General features: G+C 48.0%; 1 protein-coding gene across 1 annotated transcript in view; it reads right to left on the bottom strand.

The window, feature by feature from the left end:
• SCFD1 (sec1 family domain containing 1) overlaps positions 1–24610 on the bottom strand; it is an 836081-nt gene that overhangs the window by 759143 nt on the left and 52328 nt on the right. The window contains exon 2 of the mRNA XM_085627369.1: positions 4051–4121. Coding sequence (XP_085483495.1) covers positions 4051–4121 — 71 coding nt within the window. The remainder of the gene's footprint in view (positions 1–4050; positions 4122–24610) is intronic.

Below are 24610 nucleotides of genomic sequence, written 5' to 3'. Positions count from 1 at the left end.
CCAAGAGAATTATCACTAGACTCGGAAAACACAAAAATGATAAGAGTTAGAGATTTCCCAAATGCTAGACAAAGGCGCCATCCTGAAGATCCCCCTCTTCCAATATCACAGAAGGGTTTTTAAGCAATATCTTTCTGGTCAAAAAGAAAGAGAAAGGTTGGAGACCGGTAATAAACCTGAAATATTTAAACAACTTGCTAACCTACAGACATTTCAAGATGGAAAGCATACATCTCTTAAGGGATATTTTACAGGCTAAGGATTGGCTAGTAAAATTGGACCTAAAAGACGCCTATTTTACTATTCCTATGCACGTAGACTCTCAGAAATATCTCCGCTTTACTTGGAAAGGGACTTTCTATCAGTTCCAATGTCTCCCCTTCGGCCTGTCCTCAGCTCCCTGGTGTTTCACCAAGGTTCTCAGACCAGTGGTCAGTTATCTCAGGGAAAGAGGGGTTTGTCTGATTATATACTTAGATGATATCCTCATTATGTCTCAAGACAAAGCAGAGATTTTGAATCACCTCCAAATGACCGTAGACCTCTTACAGGATCTAGGGGCTTTATCATAAATACAGAGAAATCTCTCATGGTCCCCACTCAAGAACTGGAATTTCTTGGCTTTCAAGTAAATACAATCCTTACCAACCGAATCCTCCCTCACAAAAAAGTTACCAAGATAAAGAAACTTGTCTCTCTTATCTTATCAAAGGATCTTATTCGCCTGAAAGACCTAGCCAGAGTTTTAGGTCTTCTATCTTCTTCTATCCAGGCTATTTCCCCCGGTCCTCTCCACTACAGAGGGCTTCAGAGATTGAAACCTCATTGGTTGAGAAAAGGTCTCTGGTACGAGGACTCAATTCCCCTATCGAAAGACGCTCAAGAGGATCTTTTCTGGTGGTTGAAGAACCTCCAGGCATGGAATGGGAAAGCTATTTTCGGGAACATCCCAGACTTTACTCTAGAATTGGATGCGAGCAATCGAGGTTGGGGTGTTCGCCTAAACAATTTAGAGACCGGCGGGAGATGGTCCTTAGAGGAACAATCCCTCCACATAAATTCTCTGGAAATGTTGTTAGCTCTGAACGCTTTTATGAGCTTCAAAGATCTTCTAAAGAATTCCAATATACTAATCCGCCTAGACAATTTTTCAGCGGTTTCATATATAAATCGCCTAGGTGGCGCGAGATCAAAGAACCTCTTCGATATTGCCAAACGGATTTGGTACTTTTGTTGGGATCAAAAGATTACCCTCAGAGCAGAATGCATTCCGGGGATCCAGAATTTAAGAGCAGATTGGAATTCCCGCTTCCATCATGATTCCAGCGACTGGAAATTGAATCCAAACCTTTTTGCTCTAATACAAGACTTATGGGGTCCGATTCAGATAGATCTTTTCGCAAGCAGATTGACTCATCAGGTTCAGAGATATTTCAGTTGGAGACCGGACCCGCTTGCATCAGGGGTAGATGCCTTTCTCCAATCTTGGGAGGGGTTCAGAGGTTATGCCTTTCCCCCTTTCTCGATGATTCAGAGACTCCTTTGGAAAGTGAGACTGGAGCATTACTCCATCATTCTAGTAACTCCCTTCTGGAAATCTCAGGTTTGGTTCCCTGGAGTTATGGAACTAACGGTAGATTTTCCGTGCCTGATCCCTTCCTCTCTAGGGCTTCTGCTAGGTCCAGGCGGAGAAGAACATCCTCTGGTTCTAGAGGGCAAGATGAACCTTCTTGTCTGGAGGATTTCAGGGGTTCAGAAAGATATTCTGACCTTTCAGGAGAAGCTAAGAGCCTTCTGGAAGACTCATGGGCACCTGGAACCAGAAAAAGATACAAGGGTGCTTGGAGAAAATGGTCTTGTTGGTGAATGGAAAGGAGTTTGGATCCCGTACATAGCTCTTTAGAACAAATAGCTAACTACCTTGCTCAACTTTGCGAATTAGGCCTCTCTTATAGAACCATCAACTGTTACAGCAATCTCTTCAGGCCATGCCTAGTTTAATAATTTTGCTATTGGTAGCAACCCCTTAATTTAAAGGGTTATGAAAGGTATCAGATTGAAGAGACCTCCCAAGGCTCGTTACGAATATCTTTGGGACGTTAACTTAATATTCAACCTCTTCACTACCTGGCCAGTTAATGATTTACTTTCACTTAAAAAGATCTCTATGAAATTAACAACCCTTTTGTGCCTGATCTCCTTTCGTAGGGTTTCTGATATTAAAGCTCTAGAAATTTCTAATAGACTCTACTCCTCCAATGGTGTTCTCTTCAATATTTGGAAAAGAACTAAGACTATGTCCGAATCTATCTTCTATCCCTCTTTTCATGACTGTGAGAAGTTATGTGTTGTGAACTGTATGAAATGCTATGACCAACAAATTGAAGGGTTTAGACCTCCTGGTTCTGATCAACTTATGCTTTCTTATGTTAGTCCTTTTAGACCCGTTTCTTCTGCCACCCTTGCCAGATGGGTCAGACTGATTATGTCTGAGGCCGGTGTTGACCTTTCCAGATTTGGTGCTCATTCCTCGAGAGGAGCAATGGCTTGCAAAGTGTTTCTGGCTGGGGGATCCCTACCTGAAATACTTAAAGCTGCAGATTGGTCTAATGCAGACACCTTCTCAAAATTCTATTTAAGACCTATTGAGCATGTTAGCAGTGTAGCTCTACATGGCTTTAAACATGCATAATGGTAGCCTCCGGTCTTGTAATGAAATGACGATTCTCCAATTTTCATGCAGAGAGAATCTTGATTTCATTATAGACATACGGAGGCTAACATTATCCCACCCACCTCTCCCTGAGATTTTGGGAATATTTGTTGATTTAAGTATACTTACCTATGTTGTTATTTGATACATTGTTCTTGCATATCTTTATATATATCAAGAAATTATTTCTTTTCACTATACAGTTTTTGTTTTGATTTTTTCTAAGATAACAACGTCTAAGAAAAAGTTGAATTTATCGTTTCATTCCTGTGTCATCGCAGCCTAAGAGGAAGATTAGAGTGTACACAGTCCTGTTAACTTACTGTTAAAGTTCTACTTATTGTGATGTATTAACATTCTTTAAAGGGCTGCATGTTGGGCAGCAGCAAATAAAAGTATTTGCATAATGTTAGCCTCCGTATGTCTTTAATGAAATCAAGATTCTCTCTGCATGAAAATTGGAGAATCGTCATTCTCCTCTGTTCACCACTTTGCTGGGCACGCGCCCGGACACTCCTTGGAGTAGCTGTGAGCGATACAAATACTGGTAACATAACATAAAATAACCAATTCAGAAAACCGTGGTTTGTGCATAACCTGGGGAAATATTACTGCTGCTGGTCCACATTTGAAAAGGCATGTTCCATTTAAATGGACACCGGTTATTTAAAGTTGAGTATTAGCGCATAAAGAACGATGGCTAAAAACGTAATTAACATCTATGACAGAACGGTGGCATATCTTTCGAGATGGGAAGAATAACGAGGCATTGCTGCACCAATCAAGAGGTTTACTGCACTCACTGTCTATTTGCTGTTGCAAGGCACACGTGATACAAGCGACAACGTTTTTAAAAGGTGAGACTATGTGAATGTTGACAAAACTCCCCGGATCAACAGGTCAATTTGTAATGGTGACTTCAGTATTTATGAGCACATTTTTAGAAGACATACAAGTTCCACATGACCTACACTCATCTATGGCGATGATAGTCAACCAGTTTACAAATGAAAACTGTCAACTAACCCCCAAGATGCTTAACGTGTCCGTAATCCCAATACACTGTGCCAAAACAGAACCACAGCAGTTTGCACGATTAGAAGTTTGTAAACATGCCATGCAGGCGCTTTAGGTGAGGAATTCATACAGCGCTTGCATGTGGATCCACTGAAGATCCATTGATCGCCAATATCAACCACTACGTGAAACATATATTCATACAGTCATTAACAGCCTGGTTGATTAGTTTCTAGATAATAGCAATCTCATTAACAACGATTAGAAGGACAAGGAAGATGAGTGTGTGGGAGAGATTGAGCTGTGGGCCTTGTTCTTACCTTCCATACTGGCTCTCCGGTGCTGTTCTTCACAGGCGGCACATTGAAGTTTAACATGCGCTTCAAGGCCACTGAAAGACAAGGGAGGAAGCCATGATTTGGTTACTGTCGCAGATGGTGCTTTGCCATATTTCACAAGAGCCATTGTACACCTAACCCGAAGTGGTGACACAAGGAGCACGGCTATCTAAGCTGTCCTCACTGGCCTCTTGGCCACTTGATGAATACACTGTGAGCCTCATCTGTCCAGTCCCACCTGACCCCTCACCCTGACTCCCAGAGTAAGCAGGCAGCAGCAGGAGAACACAAGCCCACACCGCTCTTCCATCTGAGCTCAGCTTCCCACTGATGGCCATCTAAGGGCAGGGGCAGGACAGCCCCACTCAGTCCATTTCTACACAAAAGCCTACCTCTAGCAGAGCTGTGAAGTCTCATCCACCGTCTGTGAAGACCTCTTCTGCGCTCTACGAGAAGGCCCGCACTGGAATTAGGCTTATTCTAGTTGCGTCATTTACTCTTCCATGCTTTCTGCTCAAACACTGCAGGAGAAACGTCAGAGGAGAGAGACGACTGGCGGCCATTCAGTGACACTCATCTGATATTATGGGTATGTGTAGAGTCCTTTGGATAAACTGACCTGCCCCCATCCCTTACATTGCATTGTAAGGGCGGGGTCTTTATCGGCCACATCTGAATGAGACCAGTGACTCTCTCTCATGGGCAATATTGCCCTCTTCCTCGCCCATACCACCCATAGGTACTGTCTTTATCTGTGCCCCCTGGTGCCACAGGTTAATCGCAATACCCCCCTTTGCTGCTCCGCGCTTCTACTACCACCACCCCATCAGGAAGCTGAAGAGACATACAGCTGTACCGAGGCAGGGGCTCGCATTTAGGCCATGTCCTCAGATTTATTCATCTCATGATTTTGATTTTTACTTTTTGAACAGTTTGACGTTTTTACCTTTCTCAGTTATTTTGATGGCTGGATTTGAACCCCTGCCAAGTCTTTACTGCTTTTATCACAGACATTGTAAATTTTACTTTAGGAACGTTAAACTGTGTACAATTAATCGATAAAACGTTTGGTACAAAATTGAGATATTTGCGCTATGTTTTTCTGCTGATGTTTCAAAGTAGATTTGCACAAGCTACAGAGCATCTACAGGGTGCCCATGGACCACCTGATTTCCAAAGCTGGGGGTTGCACTCAGATCGGTTTGCAAGCCCACCTCCATTTTGCTCGCTGATGAATGGAAAACGCTGCTGCAGCACAAAACGCCCCTTCAGTGGGATGCACAGAACTCTGCCTCACTATTATTAATGAGCCAAAATCTGTTTTGCAGATTCCACCAAATGCCTCAATGCATGGCAGAGGTCTGGGAGGGGCAGCGAACCCCCATGCCCGCATTCACAATCACAACAAGCATTGGCAAGGCCAACAGGGTTGGTGTGCATTTGGAGTCCCAAATAAAACATTAAAAGGGCATGATGTCGTGAAAAAACAAAACGAAAGCAACTGCTTTCCTACACACCTCAATGATGAGATCATTTACTGCGTAACGATTCAGTGCTCTCTGACGCAAGTACTCCACACATGATTGGTGGGTGACACACCAAACAGCCAATAGCAGGAAGTGACAAGAAAATACTCCACTGAAGGTAGCCAAAACCGACTCTAGGTAACAATAGGTTACTATACAACTGCGCTGTCACACAGACCTAAAAATGCCATTGTTCTTCCCGCTTCAAAGGGACAGACAGGGGTTGTTCTAAGAACAAGCATTGACGAAGCCAGTAAGTCTCGCCTACTCAAGAGCTATTAGCTTTGCCAATGTACTTTAGCCATGTTGTACACCAGCATGGCTGCTGTTTAGCATAACTAAACATTTGTAGCGTAGAGGAGAGTGGCGTGGAGTGGGGAAGTGTACAGTGCAGAGGCGTACAGTGGAGGGACAGAGAGTGGAGCAGTGTCACAGAGTGGAGGGGCATAGAGCTAGAGAGGAGGGGCACTGTTTTAGAATGGAGTGTCGTAGAGTGGAGTGGCGTAGAGTGGAGTGGCATAGAGTAGAGTGGCATAAAGTGGAGTGGCGTGGTGTAGTGTCGTACAGTGGACTGGCAGAGTGGTGTGGCATAGAGTGGAGAGTCAAAGTGTGTCTTGGAGTGAAGTAGAGTGGAGGGGGTAGAGTGTGTAGACTGGAGTGACGTAGAGTGCATACAGTGGAGTGGAGTGCTGTGGGGTGTCGTAGAGTAGAGCGCGTGGAGTGTCAAACAATAGAGTGTGCTAGGGTGGAGTAGAGTGTCATAGAATGGAGTGGCATAGTGTGGAGTAGAGTGGCAGAGTGATGCCAAGTGGATGGGTGTAGAGTGGAGGAGCATACAGCAGAGTAGGGTAGAGTGGAATAAAGTGTTGGAGAGTGCAGTAAAGTGTCATGGAGTGGAGTGGCGTAGCATGGAGTAGAGCGGAATAGAGTGCCAGAGTGAAGTGACATGAGGTAGAGGGGCATGGAGAGGCATAGAGCAGAGTAGCGTAGATTGTCGTAGAGTGGAGTAAAATATCAGAGTGGAGCAAAGTGTCATGGAGGGCGACGCGTGGAGTGGCATGGCATGGAGTAAAGTGGCATTGACAGTGTGCCTGTGAGGGCAGCTGTTAGACCCGGCCTCGTAGCATGGCCATCCCTGTCCCCGCACCACATAACCTGACCCATGCACCTCACGCAGCCCCCGAGCACACGGCCTAGCCGATCTGTCCCACCAGAACACACACACACCCGACCCGGACTTCCCCGTCCGTGGCCTTCCTCCTTTCGGCCACACCGGGCCCGCGTGCCCACTTCATGCACCATGAGGGCCGCCCGGCCCCAGCGCGACCCTGGCCTAGAGGCGCCACTCCGGCTGGGGGACATCGCGCTCCCATTGGGATGAGAGAGGGAGGAGCAGTTTCCATCACACCTCTGAGCTCCCCTGGGAAGATGGGTTTCGATCGGCCCTCCTACCTCCCCGAGGGCTGGCTCCACGCCTGCTGGGTGTCTGGGACTCCTCCCGACCCGGCCCTGAAAGGATCAAAAGACAATGGCAGGAAACCCCGACAAGCGACCCCCAGGTGACAAGACCCCTGCCTGCACAGACTCCGGGCATCAAAGAGGAGTCGTCCTATAACAAGGGGTGCTCTGGGACTATCCGGGAATTCGCCTTGGGAAACACCTGAGCCCTGCTGAGTGACTCGCGGCTCCCTGAAGATCGTAAGACCTCCGAACTTGTGCTTGAGCCCTGCTGAGTGACTCGCGGCTCCCTGAAGATCGTAAGACCTCCGAACCTGTGCTTGAGCCTGGCTGAGTGACTCGCGGCTCCCCGAAAAGATCGTAAGACCTCCGACTTGTGCTTGAGCCCTGCTGAGTGATTCGCGGCTCCCACAGACTCTCTTGGTCCCGCCGGACCCCGACGACGACAAGCGTATCCCCCAGCTCGAGGATTGTGAGCTGTGCGCCGGGTACGCCCCTGCATTTGATCCATATCCCCAAAGACTGTCCCGCTACCCCCTACCCCCCCCGAGACTCTGTGAGCCCGTGCTCTACTTGTATATATTTGCCTTGCTGATCATAAAGATCCTACGACTCCGATCTGATAAAGACCTGTTCTTAAGAACTCCCGGTGTGGTGTCTCTTTGTCGTGTGGTGCCGAGTGTACGATCCTAGATACGAGATCCCTCCTCTGAGGAGTCTCCCGCCAGTGCCCGGCTACGATACCTTGAGGGTTGACCTCAGGCTAGTCAGTGCCCCTTCCGGGCCCCTCTGAGGTCGCCTTCTAACAGCAGCCGTCTGGAGGACGACCAGAGGGTCCCATGGAGCCCGACCTCTCCCTGCAGGCGGGCGCAGTCACTCACTGCATCTCTCTGCTAGAGGATCTCTCCACCCCTCATTAAAATGCCGGTGGGGCAGGAGCGGCTTTGAGGCAGCTGCTCCGTATTTCACTGAATGTGCTGCCCTCAGACCAGCCTGAGTTTGCGGTTGCCCAGGGGGCAGCACATTCAATGTAATAGGGTCCACTGCCCCAGTTAGTGCCAGGCAAAAAGGGAAAGCGCGCCCTACTTGAAATATGCACCCTAGTTTGAACCCAAGGATCTGAATAATTATCGCCCATTTACACTTACGCCAGCTAGCTCCACAATTGCAGAAAATATCTAGCCAATTTGCTTTCCCATGAATTAGGACATCACAAGCTTCTGGGATGGTCTTGGGTTGTTTCAACATAAGCCTGCCGACGAGCTACATTGGATACAGATTGGGGGGTCATGGGGAGGGGCCAGGCGGGGTCTACTTACTCTGCACAGTTTACACTGGTGACCACTCCCCCCTGGTAGAGTGAATGCAGCAATCCAGGTACAGGGTTTTGCATTTTCCTCATTGCTACCTCGCTGGTCGTTCATTCACACTCTTTGTACCCTGGGTGATGTCAGTCATTTGGAGCACTCCCTAGAGGTCGGCCCCATCCTGATCCTGTTTAGTCTATATTTGCAGCCGCTCTGAGGACGAATGTGTGTCTCTGGCTTTTAAGTACTAGTTTATCCTCACTACACTCAACTTCTGTTGAGATTCAATACAAACCTGTAAACTCGACTGGATGTCTGTGAGGCTGTTTGACTGTCATCCCAAAGTAGATGGGGCCACCTTCCTCAAAACAAATGTGGATGAAAAGGAGATTATTTATGGTCAGGATGACTTTTCATGCTGGTCCAGGGAGCTCTGCCAAAATACTTGCGATCCATGTAGTCACAGACCCCGAAAGCCATTGGGACATGTGTTTGATTCAGAGTTTTCTTTGAATACAAAGACACCATCTTTCATTCCAGTGCAGGGGCATCCTTTGATCATCTTCGACATGGGATCGCCTAATACCAGGCCTCCCCTTAACTGGAACTGGCAACTGGCAGCAGATCAAAACATGGGTATGAGGTTGGCGCATACACAGTGGAAATCTGATCCCATCTCTGCTGCACATAGGTCGTTTCACTGGCTTCCAATGAAGCAGCGCTTACACTTCAAGACCAGGCGTACTATAAAGAGGGTGCGGTGGTCTTGACGGGTGCTGCCATAGGCATCGAGGAGAACCCCGAGATCTGGTGCTCTATGCCTTTTCAGCACTCTCCGTTTCAAGCAGGCAGCTGTGTCCGTCACACATCTGCCTGATCAGGCCAAGGCTTGGAATTGTCAAGGGCTTAGGCTCCATCTCACACCTGAACATTTCTTTTTGTCTTTTTGTGGTATATGTATAGAGAGAACCTGGCCACAGGCAGAGGACACCACACAAGGTCAAAGGAAAGCAAGTAAATAATTATTGTTCGATTATTTGAAATCATTACATTTGTGGATACAATTTAAAAAATATAAAGGAATGAACAAGCATCACAATGTGCACAACTATTCATCTATAATTAATACATTAAAAGGCATAAAAGGACTGAAGCATACCACAAAGGGAAAAATCTAAATGAGTAGCAAGCTGGGAATAATCCAAGCCAGTTTGGAGTGTAGAATTTCAGTGCCAATTCACTATGGGTCAAAAACTATGAGTTGATGGTCGATATTTCATCAATAGTTATTTTTATGTCAAAACAATTTCTCAGTGATCGGCCTCGAGGCTATTGATTAACTCCACGGCTCACGGTCAAAATGTTAGGATGCCGTGACCATCACCTCATAGGACAAATGGGTTAGCTGCTAGGTTGTCACCGTCAAGGCCTGCAGGGTTCGAGCAGTTAAAGGACTAGATCCATCCTTCAGCCATCACTCCACTGCTTTTTGGACTGTATTTTCAGATGAATGGAAACTGGGCAGAGCAGTTATTTCCAAACAATATGTGGACCCACAATCGTACAGAGGATCGACACAGTTTGCAGATCGGGTTTTGATCACCCCGTATCCTTCCATACAAATGCGCCTTTAAGGGAATGTGGACAAATGTTAGGCACATTACATCTCTTTTTCCCTTCAGTGCAACTGGTAATTTGAGGCACTTAGGGACTTTAGGGGGTAGTGTATCTTTTGTGCGATGTTACATGTGCTTTCCTGCTGAGTGTCTATTGCAGTGGACAGGAATTTTGCTAACTGTTACATTTCTAAACTTGTTTCCCATTTTTCCTTTCGTTCAAGCTCGACAAGAGATGATTCAAGCTTTGTCTGCCACAGATGATATTTCACCATTTTAGGAGCTTTCACTTCACCCTTTGCGCAGCAGACCAGGTGTTTCGCGTTGGGACTGAGTAGGAGGGAACCAAACCCGGTAAGAGCTGCTCTGTGCTTTATCAAGCCATTTATTAAATGTGTTTCGGAATACTATTGTTCCATGGGTAAGGGTTGGCATTCACTCGTAACCTACATCTGCGAGTCTGGGCTTGGGAACATGCTCATAAGTCATAGAAAAGCACTTTTTAAGGCATGTGCTAAAGATTCTATTGCATTCAGATGGGCTGATGTTTGCCCTTGTTCATGCAGCCAGGCTCCCAGATATTTGGAATTTGTTATCCGTTCAATTTTTGTTCTACTTGCTAACATTTATAAAGACAACTTTAAAAAAATTATTCTAATTATGTTGGTGTTGCAGTATGTAATTACTGCATCCAGCGATTCTTGTAGACCTATCAGTGTTTCGTCCAGTATTATTGTATCATTGGAATATTGTAACACATTAACCTTCTGTCCAGCGAGTTTTGGGGAGAGACGTGGCTTTGAGCATTGTCAATTTCTGGTACATATAAATTTAAACACAAGCATTGAAAATGCAATAGGTCTCGCCTTTTATTAAGTTAAAGCCATTTGCTTTGCTATACAATACCATTAGCAAAGCAAATGGCTTTAACTTATTCAAAGGTGAGACCTATTGCATTTACAATGCTTGTTTTTACAGCGAACACCAGGGACGCTGTTCAGAAATTGCTATATATATATATATATATATATATATATATATATATATTCTCGCCTGCTCTTCGAGTATTTCCTGCCACTCCTGATCCTGAACAAGAGTTGCGTCGTCGTTTTGTGACTCCTCGGGGCGAGTCATGTAAATATTTCAGAAATGATGACGACGCCGTGTGTGGTTTCTTAAGCGTTTATTCTTCTGCCGCTACCAAACGCGTTTCAACTGCCAAGCAGTCTTGCTCACTGGTACGAATCAAACAAACGCGGCCATATTTTTAAAGTGCAACACGTGCAAATCAATACTACATCTCCAAATGACATAAAAAACAGACTCGTAGTTTTTTAATAAAACGCTCGTACGTGGTGTTAACTTAGGCATTGTTCTTAGTTATTTAAATGATTTCTTTCTTTCAATTCATACATTTGCAACATTGTCAATGTAGTCTTTTATGCTAATTATTTTCGATACTTTAGTTACTGATGCGTTTTTTTAACATTGTTGTGAAAGCGTTTTTTTTAATCCAGTTCAAGTGAACTTTATCAATACGACTGTGGAAACAAATATATACCATTCAACTAAAGAAGCATGTGTTAGCCTCTTTTTAAGTTATCTCAAATAAATCACATGTTGATCTTCTAGTGTGCATACTCAATACTAGCACATTATTCGCATACAATTGCATTCTACTTGTATCTTTGTACCACATTATAAATACATGTTACACGCTATACATATTATATGCTTTGTCAATCATGCCCATGTGGGCTAATAATGTAACCATCACGCCCAAGTGGGCTGATATCGTAATTGTAACCATCATGCCCAAGTGGGCTTAGACCAACCTATGACAGTTGCATCACCTAAAACATATCTAGCTATTATTTCGAGTCTGTTAAATTTATATATTTCATTTCTAATTAAAAACATTTCTATTGGACAGCACTTGACTATTAACATCTACAAATGAGTATGTAAGTCTTCTTCCATATTCAGGCCTACAGGTTGTTTACAATTTAATTCTATGATGTATCGAGACTCGAGTCTGCGCAATTTTTTGACTCTGTTGCCTCTTCTTACATCTGCTTTCACTGAATCAATTACATAGTAGGTTAGTCCTTTTGTGTCTTTTTTATGGACTTGCTCAAAGTGCCGAGCTACTGGGTATAACTTGTCTCCATTTTTTATCGCCCTTAGATGTTGTAACACGCGCTTGTGTACTTCCAGAATTGTGCTACCTACGTAGCGCAGGCCACAAGGGCACTGCAGTACGTAAATTGCATAGTCTGTCTTGCATGTAAACCGGCCTTTGATCTTCCCCATCTCTTTTGTGAGCCCTACTCTGTATTGTGACGTGTTTATTCCATGTAAACACGCCTTACATTTAGCGCACTTAGTGAAACCTTGTTTCTTATTTAACCAGGTCGTCTTTGTTGGTTGTTTTTTCATGACATTGCTCACTAGTGCCTGTTTGAAAGATTTTGCCTTACGAAAAGTAATCTGTGGTTTCCTAGCAACTTGTTTGCCAAGCACTGGGTCATTTTTAATTATGTGCCAGTGTTTATTCAAAATTTTTCTTACTTCATCATGCTGCTTGCTAAAATTAGTAATGAACCTACACTGGTTCCCATCACTTTTAGCTGATTTTTTATTTGAATCAAACAAAATCTCCTCTCTTTTCTTTTTTGATGATTTATTTATTCCATTGGCTATCCAGGTCTCAGGGTAACCCCTACTTTTGAATCTCTTAGTTAGGGTGTTCAATTCCCTTATGCATTCATCGGGTGCACTGCAATTGCGCCTCACTCTTATATATATATATATATTCCGTGGGGACAGTGCAAAATAGCTTAACAGAATAGGCAAGAGCTCCAGATTTTTTAAACTATGGAACCAGGCTTCTGTTACAGTATCAGCAACAGGAGTTTCCTGAGGGAGCGGGGTGGAATTTCCGTAGTTTCGAGAGATGCCCCAGAGAAGGCCTGTTTCAAAGTTTTTGTGTCTAAGAGCGTTGTAACTTCGAGTCAGGACTGACATATCCCAGGACCCAAAGGGCAGTCACTTAAAAATGAGAACGAGTTCAAGGTGTCACACGTCTAGTGACGTCATAGCTGCTTCAGAGAGGCACTGGTAGAGGGATGTGGCATCACTGCCAGCGCTGTCTACCTTGGAACAGTGGTCGCAGGTTCTAGTCTCGGCGTCTTGATCCGAGGAAATCATTTAATCTCCCTGTGCCTGAAAAATAAATGCGTCCTTGTCTAATGTAACTGAAAGTCACGTAAAGCGCTCTAACACCTTCTGGTCCAGTTCGCACTATATAAAATTGCAAATAAATAAAGCAAGGCCCTAGAGACACGCATATACGTATATGGTGGAACTGGCAGACCAGGGAGGAAGCGGAGGAGCAGGGTCAGCGGGAGCAACAGCTTTGTTATTGTTATTCGTGATTTGTAAAGCGCACGGGCACCCAGAGGTTTCATGGCGCTAGAGAAGAGAGAAGATGGTAAGCAATATCCTAACCGTGTGCTTGTTTGAACAACCAGGTCTTCAGTGCACCCCTGAAATTCATTAGATTCGTGCAACTCCGGAGTGATAAGGGAAGCGAGTTCCAGATCTTTGGGGCCCAATAGGCAAATCGGCATCCGCCGATGCGTTTCTTTTTAAAGAGGGGCAAGGTGAGGAGGGACAGGTGGGAAGAGCGGAGATTGCGAGTCGGTTCGTGTTTCTTTATGAGATGGTTTAAAAACTTGGGACTTTTTCCATGAAGAGCCTTAAAGGCCAGGCAGCCCACTTTAAAGGTTACCCGTTGGGCTATAGGTAGCCAATGAAGAGTGGCTAGCAGTGGTTTCGCCGAACTCCTACCATTGCATTTAAATATTAGTCTGGCCGCTTGATTTTGTACACTCTGCAAGCGATTATAGAGAGCCGGGGGGATGCCTAGATAAATGGAGTTAGAGAAATCTAAGCGGGAGAGGACCAAGGCAATTACCACCTGGATGAGGGCGGAGTGTGTGAGCAGATGCGCAATCTTCTTAATCTTCCGTAGCTGGAAGAAGCATTAAGAGATCACAGTTCCCGCCTGACTTTTTAAAGAGAGGTCGATGTTAAGGGTGATCCCGAGACTTTTTACCGATGGGGAGGGAGGCGGGGGAGATCCCATTGAGGGCGGCCAAAAATGAGGGCCCCAGCTGGTTGCACTTTTACCCGGGAGTACCAGCTCGGTCTTTCCAGGGTTGAGTTTTAGATGGTTCATCTCCATCCACCCTTGAATGTGCAACATAGTGGCCTGGAATTCCTCAACGGAGTCTGTGGAGTTTAGTGGGAATATGAGCTGCAGGTCGTCCGCATAGTTGTATATTGTAACCTTCCTGTTTTTCAAAGAGTACAATAGCGGTTTGAGGTACAGATTGAACAGGAGGGGGGACAATGACGAGCCCTGCAGAACGCCGCAGGTGGTGGAGAGTTTGGGTGCCGTGAAGTTCTCAAGCTTGACAGCCTGGAATCGGTCATTCAGAAAGGACTTGACCCATCCGAGAGCCGTGCCTCGCAGGCCGGCCTGTTCGACACGGTGTAATAAGATAGTATGATCCACCGTGTCGAACGCTGCCGACAAGTCCAGAAGCACCAAGGCCTGATGTATGCCCTTATCGGCATTAGACCTCATTGTGTCCAGGACAGCTAGGATCACCGTCTCGGTAGAGTGGGACTGGCGAAAGCCGGCTTGATTGGGCTCTAGAAAGTCAGATGTCTCTATAAAACTAGAGATACAGCTGGCCACATGGGCTTCTAGAATCTTTGCACCGAAAGGGAGGAGTGATATGGGTCGGTAGTTCGATAGATTGGAAGGGTCAGCACCAGGTTTTTTAATTAGTGGGACCAGCGTGGCGTTTTTGAAAGAGTTGGGGACTATTCCCTGAAACAGGGACTCATTCAGGAGGGGAAGCATTCCTTGGGGTAGTGTAGAATAAACTTCCTTCAGTATGTGCGGGGGACAGGGGTCGTTGGGAGACCCGGACGTTACTCGGTTCATCAATTCTGCTAACCGCGATTGATCTATAGGAGGGATAACCTCGAGTTCGTGGGGATTTCTGCAAATGTCCACTCTTTCCGCAGTAGTCAAGCTGGACTGAATACTGTCTTTTATAATGGCAATCTTATCCTTAAAGAAGTGATTGAGCTGATTGCACATCATTTGAGTGGGAACTTGTGAGGGGGAAGTTCTGACATCATTACATAGGTCATTTACGACCCTGAAAATTTCTCTGGATTTGTTTTGGGCGTTAGAGATTTTTTCAGAGAAGAAAGCTGACTTAGCAGATAAGATAGAGTTTTTATACTTCCTGCGGGCAGCTGTATATAATGATCTATCTTTATCAGAGTACCCGGGTCTCCATTTTCTCTCCAGTTGGCGCAGCTCTAATTTTAGATTTTTTAGGTCTGCAGTAAACCATCTATGGGCATCCATGCGGTGAGCACGTGAGAACTTAGTTAGAGGAACGTGCTTGTTGCTGGCTGCCAGGAGCCACTCAGTGAGGTCTTTATCCATGAGGTTAATGTCTGGGGGAGATGCTGGGAGGGAGTTAGCCAGAGTAGACAGGAAAGCTTGTTTATTTAGTGAGCTCCATTTCCTTGCTAGCCCCCCCGCAAAAGTGGGAGCCTTTAAATGGCCGTAAAAGGTGATGGAGAATTGCAGTTGATGATGATCCGACCATATGCAGGGCATTATCGTTGGAGTGGATAGTGGGACATTACGAGACCAAATCTGGTCCAGAATGTGTCCCCTTTCATGGGTAGGGGTCAGGACTGATTGAGAGAAGTTCATGTGGGAGAGAAGCTCGAAAAGTTCTGTGGCCTGGGGTCCTGCTTCCGGGTCGTTGTACCAATAATTTAAATCCCCAATCAACATGACTTTATCATAATTGATGATTAGGCTGGCCATTTGCTCAGACAGCGAGACTGGGAATGTAGGCATAGTTTTGGGTGGACGATAAATCAATACCAGCACCATAGTTCCTTTGTCTGATTCGAATTTAATTACAAGGTTTTCCGTGTCTGGTAGGTCCAAGGGGGGTAGAGTGGTAAACGTATGATTTTTATGAATGATTGCGGCTACGCCACCCCCAGGTTTTCCTGGTTCTCTGTTTGCCAATAGAATGTAATAGTCTGCCGGTAAAGCTGTGAGAATATCTGGTAAGGAGTCCGCCGTGAGCCAGGTTTCAGATATAAGTAGTATATCTGGTTTATCAGATTCAAGTAATAGGAAGATGTCTAATTGGTGTTTTACCAGAGATCTGGTGTTAAGGTATAGACAGTGGAGGGTCGAGGCATTTGGGCTTGGGGTGAGGCTAGTGGAGATAGAACTTTGAGGTGTGGTATAAGAGTTCTCCTCTATAAGATGGAGAGGATATATGTTATTAGCCTTTAACCTAGGTGAGTGTGGCGGGATCGGGGTCGGGGGTGCCCGAGTGTTGCAAAGAGAGGAGTTCGATAGAGGTGTAGCTGTTAATTTCTCCATTCTGCCTAGTCCCTGGGCCCGGCCAGACGCGGACGGGCGCAGACGGGCTTGCCTTAGGCGCGCCTACGGCGCGCCCGCTGCGCTCGTCCGCTGCGCGTCCTTGCGAGGCACATGATTATGAGGAAAGATGGGGGTGTGGCCTAGCAATAGTGGGCGTGGCTAGTGCGTGTCCCGGGGAGATGGCGGCAAGAGGAAGAGAGCCCCGCGTCAGCGCTAAAATCCGCTGCACGGGTGATCCTAGGAGGTGCCCTATCCCCAGATCGAGTGCAAGGAGGGAAAGGTGAGTAAAAACAACACAGTATTAAACAATCAAGTTTTAAAAATACTGACAGCGATTCTTCCGGCTTTCCGCCTCAGGAGTTAGGACTTCTCTATGTACAGCGCTACGAGACGGTCAACAAAGCAATCAGTATGCTATACTTGCACAAAGTGTAACTCGACCTCGTACTACACTCATCCCCCCCTCCTCCATGAGCTGTAAGAGGACACTAACTGGGGCTCCCAAGCTTTGAGTTTAGCAAGTTTCAGGCTCGTAAATGGTGGTTTCTTTCGCCGGGGTTTGCATCACAATGTAAATTTGGGGTGGGTGAGGTAAGGAGGGGCCCAACGTCATAGCTGCTCCAGACAGGCACTGGGAGAGTGATGTGGCGTCACAGCCAGCGCTGTCTACCTTGGAACTGTGGTCGCAGGTTCTAGTCCCGGCGTCCTGATCAGAGGAAATCATTTAATCTCCCTATGCCTGAAAAATAAATGTGTCCTTGTCAAATGTAACTGAAAGTCACGTAAAGCGCTCCAATACCTTCGGGTCGAGTTTGCGCTATATAAAATTGCAAGTAAATAAAGCAAGGACCTAGAGACACGCGTTTATGGAGGAGCAGGGTCAGCGAGAGCAACAGCTTTATGTACAGTGCTACGAGACTGTACACAAAGCAATCAGTATGCTATACTAGCACAAAGTGTGACTCGACCTCGTACTACACTCATCCCGCCCTCCTCCATGAGCTGTAAGAGGACACCAACTGGGGCTCCCAAGCTTTGAGTTTAGCAAGTTTCGGGCTCGTAAATGGTGGTTTCTTTCGCCGGTGTTTGCATCACAATGTAAATTTGGGGTAGGTGAGGTAAGGAGGGGCCTGACATCATAGCTGCTCCATACAGGCACTGGGAGAGGGATGTGGCGTCACGACCAGCGCTGTCTACTTGGAACTGTGGTCGCAGGTTCTAGTCTCGGCGTCCTGATCCGAGGAAATCATTTAATCTCCCTATGCCTGAAAAAAAAATGTGTCCTTGTCTAATGTAACTGAAAGTCACGTAAAGCGCTCCAATACCTTCGGGTCGAGTTTGCGCTATATAAAATTGCAGATAAATAAAGCAAGGACCTAGAGACACGCATATACGTATATGGTGGAGACCAGGGAGGAAGCGGAGGAGCAGGGTCAGCGAGAGCAACAGCTTTATGTACAGCGCTACGGGACTGTCAACAAAGCAATCAGTGTTCTATATTAGCACAAAGAGTGACTCGACCGCGTCCTACACTCAAAAGAAGAACGGTACCGCAAAGTCAGCCGCGTGTTTATTTTCGCATCGCGCTTTCACTTTAAGTAAAAGCGCGATGCGAAAATAAACACGTGGCTGACTTTGCCAAAGCCGAATGTGAAGAAAAAAGTGCGTACCGACTAATGAAGGAGAGAGCGTCACGCCGCCAGTAAACAATCCAAACCCAGTGGGCGGGGCCAAAAGGAGACAAGGCGGCATCAAGGAGGGACTAAGAAGCCTCCTTTACAATCAGAAGCCAGCGTTTTGCATGGAAGATGACGCTACCCAATTAAAAAGATGAGAGTTAAGCACACAGGGGTAACCCTTTAACCCAAGGAACCTGGGCCTCGTAAATATATATGAACAATGGTTCCGTAGGGGAATTAATATTTGCAATGAAGAAAAATCAATAGAACAAAAACACAGCAATCAATGATCTAGCAAGCAATTAGTCTTAAAGAATGAATAATACTTCAAAGAACGTAACAATTTATTTTTAGTATTTCATGTGAATTTTAAATCATTCATCAACTCCTTTAGATATGTACAAAAAATGAGAACGGGCTGTATATACAAAAATATTTACAAAACAACGACGCAGTGACAAAGTGAATAGGGTGACTCTGAGTGATAGTGCAGAAGTGAATATTTACAATATTAATAAAATACAAAGGAAGTTTTTTACACAAAAAGTCCTCGGCTAATTTATGGATAGGTAATGAGCCTTGTATGGCACACGTCCTGTAATCTGTATATACAAGGGATTCCAATTAGTGCAGGACTGTGGAACCGTCAACGTTTCGAGCCTGTGTCGACCAGTTGTTCTATATGGTCATGTCGGGTCTTCTTCAGGACATTGGGGATGTATAACAGCCCAAATAGCGGTGAAAGAACCGATGTCAGACAATATGGCGTGATCACCGCTCAGTGGCAGTCAGAGGAGATTACCAATATCACAGAAGGTCTAGATTCTTCTTCGCCTAGTTATCTACTCTTGTTCTCCTTTTGTCATTCTGGTTAGCGTGCCCGCTGTCAGTCACTGACTTCAGGATAATTTATTTAGCGTTTCAGACTGACTCCCCGAGACTCCGGGAATACATTTCACACATCAGTTGAAGTGATATCCTGATGTCCCAGACTCCAGCAGCGCTAAATAAATTATCCTGAAGTCAGTGACTGACAGCGGGCACGCTAACCAGAATGACAAAAGGAGAACAAGAGTAGATAACTAGGCGAAGAAGAATCTAGACCTTCTGTGATATTGGTAATCTCCTCTGACTGCCACTGAGCGGTGATCACGCCATATTGTCTGACATCGGTTCTTTCACCGCTATTTGGGCTGTTATACATCCCCAATGTCCTGAAGAAGACCCGACATGACCATATAGAACAACTGGTCGACACAGGCTCGAAACGTTGACGGTTCCACAGTCCTGCACTAATTGGAATCCCTTGTATATACAGATTACAGGACGTGTGCCATACAAGGCTCATTACCTATCCATAAATTAGCCGAGGACTTTTTGTGTAAAAAACTTCCTTTGTATTTTATTAATATTGTAAATATTCACTTCTGCACTATCACTCAGAGTCACCCTATTCACTTTGTCACTGCGTCGTTGTTTTGTAAATATTTTTGTATATACAGCCCGTTCTCATTTTTTGTACATATCTAAAGGAGTTGATGAATGATTTAAAATTCACATGAAATACTAAAAATAAATTGTTACGTTCTTTGAAGTATTATTCATTCTTTAAGACTAATTGCTTGCTAGATCATTGATTGCTGTGTTTTTGTTCTATTGATTTTTCTTCATTGCAAATATTAATTCCCCTACGGAACCATTGTTCATATACAATTAAAAAGATGGGCGGGGCTTCAACTCCGCCTCCGAGAGCTTCAGAATCTGTATTGATTCTAAGAAGCTCTCGAATGCCGAGAGCAGCGCATGCGCGCTGCCATAGCCAGCCGAGTCCTAACAAGTGGGTCTAGGATACATCCTTGTTATAATCCCTTAAAAGTATAGATTTTTCCTGATATGGCCCATTTTTTTTTTTTTTTTTAAATCGGTTTTTATTAGTTTAAACAAGAACATTCTTTGGCATTTGACATGACAGGCAAGCAAATATTCATAGGCATGTGCAGGGGATCACCCCGTATCAGGGTCAATAACTACATTCCTGATATGCATTCAAGTCAAATTGTGACCACTGCCCACATCGGAGCCAGCTGCAGTCTCATGGGCAGTTCCAGGGAGTCACATCAGAAGTGACAGTAGTAACTGTGAATCAGCCAGACTCCTTGCCTGTACACGGATGCCGCCCACCCCGTTCAGGTGTTGTAAACAGGCAAATTACCCACAATTCCCAAAGGTTATTCATAACAACAAACTCTAACAATGGCAGCATGAGCTATAGATACATATGTGTTACCCCCCCGTCTGTCATGAACTCCCCACCACTCCATCCCCCCCCCCGGGGAGCGCTTGTGTGTGCGTGCGTGCGCCTCAACCGTGATCATCACTATGCAAGTGCGGGTGTCGCGGCGCTGGGGGAAAGCAGGTAGAGGCCTATCGTCCCGACAGTGGAGCAGCCCCCGGTCCGCCCTCACCCCCGCCAACCCCGGCGGCCACCTCCTGCGACCCCACGCAACCCTCCGTGCTCAAGCGTCTGAGCTCCCCCAGCAACTGTCTCCAGCGGTCCGCCATGGGTTCCCTCCGTAGGCCCAGTGTTTCCTCCCTCTGGATAGCGGTCCCCTCGGCCCCGGCCCATGCCTGAAGTGAGGCGCTCCAAGCCTGCGCGTGCGGCGGTTCATGCGCTTTCCACCGCTTCGTGATGAGCCGCGCCGCCACTACCAGCCCTAGGTCTATGAAGCGGGACGTCACCTTATCTTTTCGTGATCGTTTAAAGTGGTGCAATATGTGTTCGGGCCAGTCGAAGGGGATAGTACGACCCACACTCCCCAGCAACAGCCCACTGACCGTCCTCCAATAGGTGCCCAACCTCGGGCAGCTCCACAACATGTTTAAAAAACCCGCCCCCGGCTCTCTGCACCTAGGGCACACTGCATCAGTACGGTGGAAGTACCTGTTAATTAACTCTGGCGTGAGGTAGGCTCTGTGAACGATAAATAACTGAATTTGGCGGAACCGCATGTTCCGGGGTATACGCACCGGGCCCTTGAGTATCCTTTCCCACTCCTTGTCCGCCATCGGTCTACCCAGGTCCAGGTCCCATTTTGCACGGAGGCGGTCCAAACTGGTGGACGACAGCTCCCTCAGCGAAGCCGCAAACCAGCGGATCAGGTGCCCTCCCCTCCCCATGACATGTAAATATTGCATGGTCAAGTGTTGGGCGGGTTCCGTGGCCATATCCCCCCATTTTGCAGTCATGCTCGCTATCAGCGAGCGATGTGTCAGGAACCCACCGGGCGGGAGCCCGTCCTCCGACACCAGGGTCTTGTATGTGAGGAGCTCGCCTTCCCGGTACAGATCCCCCAGCGTGCGTACATCTGCTCCCCACCAATCCGCCAGCATGGTGGCCGTGAGCACTCCTCCCCCACCATGCGAGCCCTCCAACGGTATAGCCGGCGCATACGGGACAACAGTACGGGTGAGGAACAAGGCCCTCCGAAAACACCTATGCGCCACGTCCAGAAGGAGTGGTAGCGGGCGCGTGACCTTATGGAGAGGGTGGAAAGACCTGGTAATCTGCTCCAGGGAATAAGGCGCCAGCTCCGTGGCCGTGTCGTCCCTGCCTCTATCAGCCAGCCAGCGGGCCACCCATTGTAGCTGGGCGGCCAGGTAGTAGTGCTCAAAGCAAGGAGCGGCTAAACCACCCCTGTATGTTGGCAGAAACAGCTTTGCAAGCGCCAGCCTGTGCCTGGCAGTGCCCCAGATGAGTTCCCGCAGCAGCTGATTAAGCTTACCAAAAAATGCGGGGGGGATATACATCTGCTAGTTGGCAAAGTAATACAGGAGGCGGGGTAGCATGACTATTTTAGCCAGCGCCACCCTGCCCGTAATCGTCAGCGGGAGCGCGCCCCAGAAGCGCACTTGCAGCCTGAGCGCCGCGACCGCCCTCCCCAAATTCCCGTCGAAAAGGTCAGCCGGGCATCGGTAAATTTGTATCCCCAAGTAGCGGAAGGTGTCATCCTTCCATTGGACCAGCGTGTCGTCCAGGCAGTATCTCGGATCCTCAATCCCGGCGCTAAAGGCGTACAGGCAGGATTTAGCTGCGTTCACACGAAGCCCCGAGGTAGCGGCGAACGTTCGCAACAGCTGCGGCAGCCCCTCCGGAACACGCCCCACATCCCGAACATAGACCAACAGGTCATCCGCGTAGAGCGACACGTGGTGGACGGCGTCCCCCAGCGGTATACCATCCCCCAGGGTCGTCCGCATAGCTGCAGCCAAAGGCTCGATTGCCAGGGCAAACAGGAGTGGGGACAGTGGGCACCCCTGACGGGTGCCGCGGCACACCGGTATCGCCTCCGAGACGTATGGGCCCAGCCGGACACGAACCGTGGGGCGCCTGTATAGCAGGTCGACCATCTTGAGGAATTCCCCGTCCAACCCATATCGCAGCAACACCTCAGCCAGGTAACCCCACTCCAGGCAGTCAAACGCCTTCTCCAAATCCAGGATTAGGCACCCCGCTCTGGGCCACCTATGCACTGCCTCTGTGGCCACCCTGAAATATCGCCTAATGTTCAGCGACGTTGACCGTGCCGGGACAAAGCCATTCTGGTCGGTGTGCACCAGATGAGGAACCACCGGCGCCAGCCTCTCAGCCAGTACTTTTGCGAGGATTTTGTAATCCACGTTAAGCATCGCTAAGGGACGGTAAGAGCCCAGCGCCGTGTGATCTCTGTCAGGCTTGGGCAGGGAGACCAGAAACGCCTCCCGCATAGAAGGGGGGAGCGACCCCTCCTCCAGCGCTTCGTTGTAGAGCTCTCGCAGTAGCGGCGCCAGGGACTCACGGTATGCTTTGTAGTACTCCGCAGGCAGGCCGTCCGGCCCCGGTGTCTTCCCGGATGCCATTGACTGTATCGCCTCCCCGATTTCCTCCAGTGAGAGAGGCCCGGCTAGCTCCTCATTGTGTGCCGCCGTGACCTCAGGGAGCTGGACGGAGGCCAGAAAGTCCCCAAGAAGATGCGGGGGGCCGGTTCCCCTTGCTTTGTACAGTTGCTTATAGTGGTCAACGAAGGCCTGATGTATTTCACGCTGTGTGTAGACTAGCGCTCCATCCTCCCTGCGAATCGCTCCTATAGGGGCGCGTCAGTCCTCCTGCCGTATTAGCCAGGCCAGGAGGCGGCCCGCCCTGTCCGCCCTAGCGTGCGTCCTGGCCGTATGCGCGGCGTAATTGTGGCACCGGAGCCTCTCCAGGAGGTCCGCGTGCTTTCCCCGGAGGTCCTCCAGGGTGTGCGAGTGCCGACCCCCTCCTTCTCCCTCCCTCTCGTACCGCTGGAGTTCATTTTCCAGGCTCGTCAGGGGGTCTGAAAGGCTTCTGCGTATGTTCCAGTTGGCCCCCAGGCAGTGGCCTCGGATGGTCGCCTTATGGGCCTCCCACTTCACAGTGCACCACTCGCCGTCCCTTCGTTCGCTTCAAAGTATGCCAGGATGGCCGTACCGAGGGAGGATCGAAACTCCGGGTCCTCAAGCGCGCTCGGCTGAAGCCGCCAGGTGGGCACCGGCGGCCGCTCCACCACCCAGCTAAGCTGGAACCACAGGGGGTTATGATCGGAGTGCGTTCAGCCCAGATATTCAGATCGCACTATAAGCGGGAGCAGTGACCGGGAGCCCACCAGCCTATCCAGCTGGACGTGCAGGTCGTGCACTGCCGAGTAGTAAGAATAGATCCTGTCCCTCGGGTGGAGGGTGCGCCACAGGTCCTGCAACGCCCAGTGTGCGAGCCAGAATGCGCTGCCGTGTGAACAGTGTAACTTCTGAGAACAGTTGAACAAAAGGGGCGTATTCCCAACGGGGCATCCGTCCAAATTTTAAAAGAAGCTAATTAACAGTGCAGTGTGTCAGTGTAGTGCCTGATGGGGTACGCGCGGAAGTATCGACAAGGTGGCACAGTTCCCCCTCCCCGGCCTCCTCTAGGTGAAGGGAATGCAGCATCTCAACTAGCATGGAACCGCCGCGCTGTCCGAGCGCAGGGCGCAACAGCAGGGCCTCCCCGCTCGAACCCCCGGCGGCGCGTGACACAGGCAAGCCGCCCTCTCGCAGCCGAGCGCCTCCAGCGCCAATCCTACGCTTTCCTCGGGATCCCCCAGAACCCCACCCCTCCCCTCGGCGCACGGCTGCAGGGCAAAAGCGTGGGCATGTCTACCCCATGTGATTTTCACCCCAGTGTAGTGCGGTATAATCTCATCAAGTCAGCAGTCTGTGGGGTCACCACTGGTAAAGCTAGTTCCTCGGAGATCGCCGTGGACGGGGACGAGGCCCCACTGGTCCCCGGAGCACTATGCGCTCCGACCTCCATGCAGTCGCCGCTGTGGGGCGTTCCCAGCGTCGCCACCGCGTCGAGGACCTCCTGCCGCTCCATTCTGATCCTCTCAGGGCTGGGCGCCACCAGTCCCGTCCGCGTCGA

Source organism: Triturus cristatus, chromosome 9, assembly GCF_964204655.1.
Source record: "Triturus cristatus chromosome 9, aTriCri1.1, whole genome shotgun sequence".
Lineage (NCBI taxonomy): Eukaryota > Metazoa > Chordata > Amphibia > Caudata > Salamandridae > Triturus > Triturus cristatus.
Note: the sequence above shows the minus strand (reverse complement) of the source record. Positions and strands in the feature narration are given on the sequence as shown.